The following is a 12,350-nucleotide window of genomic DNA, read 5'->3' as shown; positions in this document are numbered from 1 at the left end:
CCGTGCCTTGCGACTGCCTACCTTGGGTTGCTGCCTGGTGTATCCTACACGAGCCATACCGGACGTTAAGCAGCCTTATGTTTCTTTTAAAGAAAAGGAGCAAATGTCTAAAACTTTTTGTAACCAATTTTGGTGGCCTCTGAAGTGTGGCCTTAGCGTTCACACTGCCTTTGGGGAGAGCTAACTCTTTTAAATTTAAATAGTTGGGGGTTCCCTGTCCTTTATAATCTTTTGGGGGTTTTATTTAAATTTTCTCTTTGGGGTTCCTTCCTTGTGTTTGGTTAAATGTTTACTTGTAGCTGGTTAAAACTCGGAGAAGGTGTTTGATGTTACTGCCGCCTCCGGCATTCGTCTTTTCATTTAAGTGTTGTCATCCCTTCGAGCGGCCTGGTGTCACTCCTCGTTAATTACTACTGGTTTATCTGTACTTAATTTTGAATTGGCCGTTTGATTTAATTTTTTGGAGCACAGTATATCACTAAGGTAACCTCCTTGTACACCACCTTGTGCCCCGGTCTAGTACCTTAATTTTCAGTGGCATGAGTTATCTCCACTACCAGTTTTACTGATGTGCTCCCTTCAAAATCTTGTCTTGTGTAAGTTTGCCCCATGTGTGTCTGGGAACACAAAGATGAGCTTTAGTGTGACTTCAGTGCTAGTCAGTTAATGGAATCTTCGTTTTGGCTTGGCTTCCACTGAAGAGTTTGTGTAGAGCGTAGTGTGTTTGATTTGTTATTGATTTAATTACTGTAAGTTTGTTTATTAATGGGGAGCAAGACATTTAAAGACTGTTGGTATTAACTCCCCTAGTTGCTGGGTGTCGCTAATTCGTTCCAAATGGCCTACTACGTATTCAATGGCAAGACTGTTGGTAGTTGGTTACTGTGAATACAAATTCACGCTATTTATTTGTTGCCGAAATTGTTAAAGTGTCTGTGTCGTGGTTCAATCACTAGCTACGTGTTTGAGCTAAATTGATATAAATCTTACATTGCCTCCTTAAAATTTGTTGCTAGCAGAAACCCTTAAGAGAACTAAGTTTTGTCACTGCTTATGTTAACCTTTACTGGGAGCAATATTTCATGCAGTAAAAATTTTGTCTTAAAATGTGTATTTCTGTGGTTCATGGTGTGGGTTCCTGTAGTCATGTCCTAGTTCATGAACCACGGACAACGTATGAGTGGCCACGTAAGTGGTCCCGACAGTCGGGATACCAGTTACTTTGGAATAAGCATGGGCATCTCGGACATATTCTGAGTCGTGGTCACCTTTGTGCTCATACGGCAAAGACTACCATATCCACCGGTTAGTCCCTCAACCGTTAGGGGTAAAAGCCAATGGGACTCGGGGCAAGTAAGGCTAGCAACCCTGCTTCCCTGGTACTTTAAATATGATGCTGGCAACAATCAGAGCAAAATGCCACGGACCTTTGGAGGTGACGGAGTTCCACCTCTAACTGACAAACCAGGGACTCCTAATATACGACTTGGCAAACAAATGGTAATGAGATGGGGAGCTATTAATATCAATGGGGGCTACTCTGGGAAGAAGGTAGAGCTGGCAGAGGCTGCAAGTAAGATGGGGCTGGACGTTTTAGCTGTTAGTGACATTCGGGTAAGGGGTGAGAAAGAAGAGGAAGTGGGAGAATACAAGGTCTACCTGTCAGGAGTCAAAGCAGGAATAGCACAATGGGGTGTAGGGCTTTACATCAGGAAAGAAATGGAACCCAGCGTAGTTGCAATAAGGTATGTAAACGAACGACAGATGTGGATAGATTTGACAGTGTCTAGCAAGAAAATTAGGATTGTGTCAGTATATTCACATTGTGAAGGGACAGATCAAGATAAGATGGATAGTTTTTATGAGGCATTCAGTGATGTAGTTGTTAGAGTAAAGGACAAGGACAGTGTTCTGCTCATGGGTGATTTTAACGCCAGGATTGGAAACCGAACAGAAGGGTATGAAAAGGTTATAGGTAAATTTGGAGTGGATATGGAGGCCAACAGGAACGGGAAACAACCCTTGGATTTCTGTGCCAGTATGGGCTTAGTAATCACAAACTCCTTTTTTAAACATAAGAACATTCACCGGTTACTTGGGAAGGCAGGGGAACCAGATCTGTCAATGACTATATAATAACATATCAGGAATTCAGGAAGGCTGTGAGGGACACACGTGTATTCAGGGGATTCTTTGATGACACTGATTATTATTTAATCTGCAGTGAAATTTGGATTGTGAGGCCGAAAGTGCAGCAGGTCAGGTCCATATGTAGGAGGATAAGAGTGGAGAAACTTCAGGATAAGGAAATCAGGCACAATTACATAACAGCGATCTCAGAACGGTACCAGTTAGTTGAATGCAGTCAATTACAGTCACTGGAAAAGGAATGGACAAGGTACAGGGACACAGTACTAGAAGTGGCTAAAGAATGTTTTGTAACAGTAGTGTGTAAAAGTAGGATGAAGCAAACAGCTTGGTGGAATGACACAGTCAAAGCAGCCTGTAAAAGGAAAAAGAAGGCGTATCAAAAATGGCTACATACTAGAACTCAGGTAGACAGAGAAAGTTATGTTGAAGAAAGCAACAAAGCCAAACAGAGAATTGCAGCATCCAAGAAGAAATCTTGGGAAGACTTTGGAAACAGGTTGGAGACTATGGGTCAAGCTGCTGGAAAACCATTCTGGAGTGTAATTAGCAGTCTTCGAAAGGGAGGTAAGAAGGAAATGACAAGTATTTTGGACAGGTCAGGAAAACTGCTGGTGAATCCTGTGGATGCCTTGGGCAGATGGAGGGAATATTTTGAAGAGTTGCTCAATGTAGGTGAAAATACGATCAGTAATGTTTCAGATTTTGAGGTAGAATGGGATAGGAATGATGATGGAAATAGGATCACATTTGAGGAAGTGGAGAAAATGGTCAATAGATTGCAGTGCAATAAAGCAGCTGGGGTGGATGAAATTAAGTCGGAACTCATCAAATACAGTGGAATGTCAGGTCTCAAATGGCTACACAGGATAATTGAAATGGCCTGGGAGTCGGGACAGGTTCCATCAGACTGGACAAAAGCAGTAATCACACCAATCTTTAAACATGGAAACAGAAAAGATTGTAACAACTACAGAGGTATCTCTTTAATCAGCGTTGTGGGTAAAATCTTCTCAGGTATTGTTGAAAGAAAAGTGCGAGTATTAGTTGAGGACCAATTGGATGAAAATCAGTGTGGGTTTAGGCCTGTTAGAGGTTGTCAGGACCAGATCTTTAGCTTACGGCAAATAATGGAGAAGTGTTATGAGTGGAACAGGGAATTGTATCTATGCTTTATAGATCCAGAAAAGGCATATGACCGGGTTCCTAGGAGGAAGTTATTGTCTGTTCTACGAGATTATGGAATAGGAGGCAAACTTTTGCAAGCAATTAAAGGTCTTTACATGGATAGTCAGGCTGCAGTTAGAGTTGACGGGAAATTGAGTTCATGGTTCAGAGTAGTTTGCAGGGGTAAGACAAGGCTGCAACCTGTCTCCACTGTTGTTCATATTATTTATGGATGATATGTTGAAAACAATACACTGGCTGGGTGAGATTAAGATATGTGAACACAAAATAAGCAGTCTTGCATATGCGGATGACTTAGTTGTGATGGCAGATTCGACTGAAAGTTTTCAAAGTAATATTTCAGAGCTAGATCAGAAATGTAAGGACTATGGTATGAAGATTAGCATCTCCAAAACGAAAGTAATGTCAGTGGGAAAGAAATATAAACGGATTGAGTGCCAAATAGGAGGAACTAAGTTAGAACAGGTGGACGGTTTCAAGTACTTAGGATGCATATTCTCACAGGATGGCAACATAGTGAAAGAACTGGAAGCGAGGTGTAGCAAAGCTAATGCAGTGAGCGCTCAGCTACGATCTACTCTCTTCTGCAAGAAGGAAGTCAGTACCAAGACTAAGTTATCTGTTCACTGTTCAATTTTTGACCAACTTTGTTGTATGAGAGCGAAAGCTGGGTGGATTCAGGTTACCTTATCAACAAGGTTGAGGTTACGGATATGGAAGTAGCCAGGATGATTGCAGGTACTAGTAGATGGGCACAATGGCAGGAGGGTGTCCACAGTGAGGAAATCAAAGAAAAACTGGGAATGAACTCGACAGATGTAGCAGTCAGGGCGAACAGGCTTAGATGGTGGGGTCATGTTACACGCATGGGAGAAGCAAGGTTACCCAAGAGACTCATGGGTTCAGCAGTAGAGGGTAGGAGGAGTCGGGGCAGACCAAGGAGAAGGTACCTGGATTCGGTTAAGAATGATTTTGAAGTAATAAGTTTAACATCAGAAGAGGCACCAATGTTAGCACTGAATAGGGGATCGTGGAGGAATTTTATAAGGGGGCTATGCTCCAGACTGAACGCTGCAGCATAGCCCGCGTCTTAAATGATGACGATGGTGATGATGATGTGTATTTCTCTGATGTAATAAACGGGTGATAAAAGAAAAAGCAAAGGGGCCTGGTCCTTCCTATTGTGTCCGGTTTGAACCACGTATCAATGAGGATGTGGTCCCATTATTGCAAAAGGGTATGAACGTATTTTATACACTACTAGCCATTAAAATTACTACACCGAGAATAAATGCAGATGATAAACGGGTTTTCATTGGACAAATATATCATAGTAGAACTGACATGCGATTACATTTTCACGCAATTTGGGTGCATAGATCCTGAGAAATCAGTACCCAGAACAACCACCTCTGGAGGTAATAACAGCCTTGATACGCCTGGGCATTCAGTCAAACAGAGCTTGGATGGCGTGTACGGGTACAGCTGCCCATGCAGCTTCAACACGATACCACAGTTCATCAAGAGTAGTGACTGGCGTATTGTGACAAGCCAGTTGCTCGGCCACCATTGACCAGACGTTTTCAATTGGTGAGAGATCTGGAGACTGTGCTGGTCAGGGCAGCAGTCGAACATTTTCTATATCCAGAAAGGACCGTACGGGACCTGCGACATGTAGTCGTGCATTATCCTGCTGAAATGTAGGATTTCGCAGGGATCGAATGAAGGGTAGAGTTACCGGTCGTAACACATCTGAAATGTAACGTCCACTGTTCAAAGTGCCGTCAATGCAAACAAGATGTGACCGAGACGTGTACCAATGGCACCCCATACCATCACGCCGGGTGATACGACAGTATGGCGATGACGAATACACGCTTCCAATGTGGGTTCACCGCGATGTCGCCAAACACTGATGCGAACATCATGATGCTGTAAAGAGAACCTGGATTCATCCGAAAAAATGACGTTTTGCCATATGTGCACCAGGTTCGTCGTTGAGTACACCATCGCAGGCGCTCCTGTCTGTGATGCAGCGTCAAGGGTAACCACAGCCATGGTTTCCGAGCTGATAGTCCATGATGCTGCAAACGTCGTCGAACTGTTCGTGCAGATGGGTGTTGTCTTGCAAACGTCCCCATCTGTTGACTCAGGGATCGAGACGTGGCTGCACGATCCGCTACAGCCGTGCGGATAAGATGCCTGTCATCTCGACTGCTAGTGATACGAGGCCGTTGGGATCCTGCACGGCGTTCCGTATTACCCTCCTGAACCCACCGATTCCTTGTTCTGCTAGCAGTCATTGTATCTCGACCAACGCGAGGAGCAATTACGCGATACGATAAACCGCAATCGCGATAGGCTACAATCCGACCTTTATCAAAGTCGGAAACGTGATGGTACGCATTTCTCCTCCTTACACGAGGCATGACAACAACGTTTCACCAGGCAACGCCGGTCAACTTCTGTTTGTGTATGAGAAATCGGTTGGAAACTCACGTTAGCACGTTGTAGGTGTCGCCATCGGCGCCAACCTTGTGTAAAAGATCTGAAAAGCTAATCATTAGCATATCACAGCATCTTCTTCCTTTCAGTTAAATTTCGCGTCTTTAGCACGCCATCTTGGTGATGTAGCAATTTTAATGGCCAGTAGTGTAATATTGTGTACTACATACAGTAGAGGAACAGGTAAATAACTACGATTGTTTGAGTTAGCATGACACGGGATCCTGTCTTAAAGCTTGATCTGTGAACCAATGGACTGTGGGACATGACATGTGTGAAACACTCTGGCCTCCAATAGCCCTGACCTGAACCCACTGGATCACCTTTGGGATGTGTCAGAATGTCTACTTTGCTCCAGAGTCCAGAGTCCAAACATGACTACCCTCTCTGGTCTCGGCTCTTCAGGAATAATGTGGTGCCATTCCTCCTCAGATATTCTGATCGTGGAGGGTGTCCCCAGGAGAGGTCAGGTCTTCATAAAAGCAATGGCTGGGAACACTCCATACTGGTGTCTGTAACTGATAATCTGGTACTTCCAATCAGATAGTGTAGTGGATGGATTACATCGCTCAGGGGTACAGTGAATCTATGGCCTGGAAGTTGTCGAGTGTCTCAGTTAGCAGGCCAGTCATGACCCCATACATATCGGGACACACACACACACCCTCTCTCACACACACACAGACTCACCGCTGTTGGAGAACAGCAGGATGCGTCCGCTGGCCTCGTCATAGCGGCTGCGGAGGCCGGCCGCATCCACGGCAGACGCCGCCAAGAGTCCCAGCAGTAGAGTCGCCTTCGCCCACATTGCTGTGGCACAGACACACACAGTTTCTCAGTTAGTTACTCAGTCACGTGGTCCACAGACCATCTTAACGAATCTTGTATCGAAACGATGTGGAACGATCTAGTGTACATGTATACATGATTAGCTTTATCATTAATGAAGACACTATTGTTTAATGCTATTGATGCCACTACATTTCAAAGCAACTACGTGTGCCTTTTACTTTTTTTATAGGCTACCAATATTTAAATAAAAATTCATCCAAGGAACAAAAGACATCGTCGAGGAGGAATGATTTTTGGTTAGATTTAAAACTTGCTTCTCTGCCTGTCACACACAATTTACTGATAAATCATTTCTGCTCGTCCACATTGAACTTCCTAAGTGTTTGAGAGCATTTCAAATGGTTCAAATGGCTCTGAGCACTATGGGACTCAACATCTTAGGTCATAAGTCCCCTAGAACTTAGAACTACTTAAACCTAACTAACCTAAGGACATCACACACACCCACGCCCGAGGCAGGATTCGAACCTGCGACCGTAGCAGTCCCGCGGTTCCGGACGGCAGCGCCAGAACCGCTAGACCACCGCGGCCGGCTTGAGAGTATTTGCAATAGATAATAAATGTAGTTTTCTGCTCTTGTGTTGTAAGCCTGGATGTCACTATTCTTCTCAAATTTCATCAGGTGTGAAAAGTCGTGGGATACTTCCTAATATCGTGTCGAACGTCCTTCTGCCTGCCGTAGTGCCGCAACTCAACGTGGCGTGGACTTAAGAAGTCGTTGCAAGTCCCCTGCAGCCATGCTACCTCTACAATCGTCCATAATTACGAAAGTGCTGCAGGTGTAGGTTTTTGTGCACGAACTGACATCTCGCGTATGTCCCACAAATTTTTGGGTGGTCCATTGATCGTGATCGGGCCAAATATCTCACGAAATAAGCGTCATACGAAAAAATGACAAAGAACGAAACTCGTCCAGCTTGAAGGGGAAACCAAATGGCGCTATGGTTGGCTCACTAGATGGCGCTGCCATAGTCAAACGGCTATCAACTGCGTTTTTTTTTAAAACAGGAACCCCCATTTTTTATTACACATTAGTGTAGTACATAGAGAAATATGAAAGTTTTAGTTCGACCAGTTCTTTCGCTTTTTGATAGATGGCGCTGTAATAGTCACAAACATATGGCTCACAACTTTAGACGAACAGTTGGTAACAGGTAGGTTTTTTAAATTACAATACAGAACGCTGGTACGTTTGAACATTTTATTTCGGTTGTTCCAATGTGGTACATGTACCTTTGTGAACTTATCATTTCTGAGAACGCATGCTGTTGCACTGTGATTACCTGTAAATACCACATTAATGCAATAAATGCTCAAAGATGTCCGTCAACTTCAATGCATTTGGCAATGCGTGTAACGACATTCCTCTCAAGAGCGAGTAGTTCGCCTTCCGTAATGTTCGCACATGCATTGACAATGCGCTGACGCATGTTGTCAGTCGTTGTCGGTGGATCACGATAGCAAATATCCTTCAACTTTCCCCACAGAAAGAAATCCGGGGACGTCAGATCCGGTGAACGTGCGGGCCATGGTATGGTGCTTCGACGACCAAACCACCTGTCATGAGATATGCTATTCAATACCGCTTCAACCGCACGCCAGCTATGTGCCAGACATCCATCATGTTGGAAGTACATCGCCATTCTGCCATGCAGTGAAACATCTTGTAGTAACATCGGTAGAACATTACGTGGGAAATGACCATACATTGCATCATTTAGATTGCCATCGATAAAATGGGGGCCAGTTATCCATCCTCCCATAATGCCGCACCATACATTATCTCGCCAAGATCGCTGATGTTCCACTTGTCGTAGCGATCGTGGATTTTCCGTTGCCCAATAGTGCATATTATGCCAGTTTACGTTACCGCTGTTAGTGAATGACGCTTCGTCGCTAAATAGAATGCGTGCAAAAAATCTGTCATCGTCCCGTAATTTATCTTGTGCCCAGTGGCAGAACTGTACACGACGTTCAAAGTCGTCGTCATGCATTCTGGTGCATAGAAATATGGTACGGCTGCAATCGATGTTTATGTAACATTTTCAACACCGACGTTTTTGAGATTCGCGATTCTCGCGCAATTTGACTGCTACTGATGTCCGGATTAGCGGCGACAGCAGCTAAAACACCTACTTGGGCATCATCATTTGTTGCAGGTCGTGGTTGACGTTTCACATGTGGCTGAACACTTCCTGTTTCCTTAAATAACGTAACTATCCGGTGAACGGTCCGGACACTTGGATGATGTCGTCCAGGATACCGAACAGCGTACACAGCACACGCCCTTTGGGCAGTTTGATCACAACACGATATCGACCTTTTCCACAATTGGTAAACGGTCCATTTTAACACGGGTAATGTATCACGAAGCAAATACCGTCCGCACTGGCGGAATGTTACGTGATACCACTCACTTATACGTTTGTGACTATTACAGCGCCATCTATCACAAAGCGAAAAAAGTGGTCCAACTAAAACATTCATATTTCCTTACGTACTACACGAATATGTAAACAAAATGGGGCTTCCTGTTTAAAAAACGCAGTTAATATCCGTTTGACCAAGGGCAGCGCCATCTAGCGGGCCAACCATAGCGCCATCTGGTTCCCCCTTTCAAGCTAGACGAGTTTCGTTCTTTATAGTTTTTTCATTTGATGCTTATTTCCTGAGATATTTGGCCCGGTGATTATCAATGGACACCCTGTATACCTTACAAATTAACAATACGATAGAATCAGCGTAATAAATACAATATTATGTCCGTTATTTTTGCACCACAACGGAACATTTAATCAACACACGAAGGAAGGAAAAAAATTCTAGTGAGGACTCATATTCAAAGAAAAATACTGAAGTAACAGGATTGTCCAAATAACCGCGAAGAAAAAAACAACTAAGATCAGCCTTGCTCATTGAGTTAAACGATAACGTATAGACTACTGCACGGGATTTGTTTGTCAATGCGATTAGCTGCAGTGTTTAAATTCTACAGAATTGTCATGATATGAGCAACGGTACGTGAACTCTATAATAACAAGAAAAGTAATTGTAGTTATTTTAGTGTCCTAATATTTACGTGATTTTGAACCTATAATATGATACATCGGACTCAAGCAAGCTATCGAACATGAGTGGAAAGGAATATCGAGCTAAAAGAAGACTGTACAGAAAAATGGTGATGTTTTTTTTCTCATAATTTTTGTACTTTGTTTGTCTGATCAGTTACTTCCGGGACAACTCTCATAACACTGCCAATGTGAATGTCGCCGTCGCTGGTTTGCTATTGGGACGGTGAGAATTTTTTAAGTACCTTTGAAGTGGCAGCCTACAAAACAAATACAGTGGTATCCATGTATGGGAAAATCGTTAGTAAGTCCTCAGAATTTAAATTTTTTTCTTCGTTGACATTTACTGCTTCCCTGACATCTGAACATCTTTCGTACTCAGGTGAAGACCACGATTACATCTGGGTGAACCCGTTGAGCGTCCAGTGGTCTAAACTTCACATAAAGATGACCGTCAAATGCATTCGCTACTTCTGTACTGTCGAAGTCAACTGAAGTCGCTGCATTAAAACATGGGGAAGAAACACAATATAGTGTAGCACTTCTGTAATTAGTGGTTGCTTGTCGCCCACTGCGATATTGTTGTACACTGTGTTCAGTGTTATAATTTCCTTCCCTTTCTCAATCGCTATTGTTAAAGACTCACGAAAAATACCGTTCCAAAATCGTTACCGACTCAGTTACTGGCCACAACATACACTCCTGGAAATTGAAATAAGAACACCGTGAATTCATTGTCCCAGGAAGGGGAAACTTTATTGACACATTCCTGGGGTCACATACATCACATGATCACACTGACAGAACCACAGGCACATAGACACAGGCAACAGAGCATGCACAATGTCGGCACTAGTACAGTGTATATCCACCTTTCGCAGCAATGCAGGCTGCTATTCTCCCATGGAGACGATCGTAGAGATGCTGGATGTAGTCCTGTGGAACGGCTTGCCATGCCATTTCCACCTGGCGCCTCAGTTGGACCAGCGTTCGTGCTGGACGTGCAGACCGCGTGAGACGACGCTTCATCCAGTCCCAAAGATGCTCAATGGGGGACAGATCCGGAGATCTTGCTGGCCAGGGTAGTTGACTTACACCTTCTAGAGCACGTTGGGTGGCACGGGATACATGCGGACGTGCATTGTCCTGTTGGAACAGCAAGTTCCCTTGCCGGTCTAGGAATGGTAGAACGATGGGTTCGATAACGGTTTGGAGATCGCTCCGCACACCATGATGCCGGGTGTTGGCCCTGTGTGCCTCGGTCGTATGCAGTCCTGATTGTGGCGCTCACCTGCACGGCGCCAAACACGCATACGACCATCATTGGCACCAAGGCAGAAGCGACTCTCATCACTGAAGACGACACGTCTCCATTCGTCCCTCCATTCACGCCTGTCGCGACACCACTGGAGGCGGGCTGCACGATGTTGGGGCGTGAGCGGAAGACGGCCTAACGGTGTGCGGGACCGTAGCCCAGCTTCATGGAGACGGTTGCGAAAGGTCCTCGCCGATACCCCAGGAGCAACAGTGTCCCTAATTTGCTGGGAAGTGGCGGTGCGGTCCCCTACGGCATTGCGTAGGATCCTACGGTCTTGGCGTGCATCCGTGCGTCGCTGCGGTCCGGTCCCAGGTCGACGGGCACGTGCACCTTCCGCCGACCACTGGCGACAACATCGATGTACTGTGGAGACCTCACGCCCCACGTGTTGAGCAATTCGGCGGTACGTCCACCCGGCCTCCCGCATGCCCACTATACGCCGTCGCTCAAAGTCCGTCAACTGCACATACGGTTCACGTCCACGCTGTCGCGGCATGCTACCAGTGTTAAAGACTGCGATGGAGCTCCGTATGCCACGGCAAACTGGCTGACACTGACGGCGGCGGTGCACAAATGCTGCGCAGCTAGCGCCATTCGACGGGCAACACCGCGGTTCCTGGTGTGTCCGCTGTGCCGTGCGTGTGATCATTGCTTGTACAGCCCTCTCGCAGTGTCCGGAGCAAGTATGGTGGGTCTGACACACCGGTGTCAATGTGTTCTTTTTTCCATTTCCAGGAGTGTATGTTCGTCATCCCATGTAAAACGCCGGCCGGAGTGGCCGTGCGGCTCTAGGCGCTACAGTCTGGAGCCGCGCGACCGCTGCGGTCGCAGTTTCGAATCCTGCCTCGGGTATGGATGTGTGTGAAGTCCTTAGGTTGGTTAGGTTTAATTAGTTCTAAGTTCTAGGCGACTGATGACCTCAGAAGTTAAGTCCCATAGTGCTCAGAGCCATTTGATCCGTGTAAAATCGGGTCAAACATTCATGAGTTACGCTAACTGACGTGTATGTCATTCGTACGAGACAACTGCTCACCTGTATGCACTCTGGCTGTCGTCGTGAAGTGCAGAGAAGCTGAAGAGGTGCTTCTGACTGGTCTCACAGGTGCTTATATAGCCACAGCTAATCGGTTGACTTGTTTAATTATTACCGTGATACGCGTATAGCACGTCGGCGATGCAGTTATTATCTGCTGGTAGCATTTTAACGATCTAACCAGAGCTCATTATAATGACATGATGAGAACCTAAGAAAAGCTTTCAATAATTGTCAG

At 45.2% G+C, this 12,350-nt stretch overlaps 1 protein-coding gene across 1 annotated transcript in view; it reads right to left on the bottom strand.

Annotated features, from left to right (window-relative positions):
• Window positions 1-12,145, bottom strand: part of LOC126106667 (myogenesis-regulating glycosidase-like) — a 46,540-nt gene extending 34,395 nt beyond the window's left edge. The window contains exons 1-2 of the mRNA XM_049913031.1: window positions 12,113-12,145; window positions 6,532-6,651 (exon numbers count right to left, since the gene is read on the bottom strand). Coding sequence (XP_049768988.1) covers window positions 6,532-6,649 — 118 coding nt within the window. The 5' untranslated portion in view covers window positions 6,650-6,651; window positions 12,113-12,145. The remainder of the gene's footprint in view (window positions 1-6,531; window positions 6,652-12,112) is intronic.
• Window positions 12,146-12,350: the final 205 nt, after the last annotated feature.

This window comes from Schistocerca cancellata, chromosome 10 (assembly GCF_023864275.1).
Source record: "Schistocerca cancellata isolate TAMUIC-IGC-003103 chromosome 10, iqSchCanc2.1, whole genome shotgun sequence".
NCBI classification, from domain to species: domain Eukaryota; kingdom Metazoa; phylum Arthropoda; class Insecta; order Orthoptera; family Acrididae; genus Schistocerca; species Schistocerca cancellata.
This window is presented reverse-complemented; position numbering and strand designations above follow the sequence as displayed.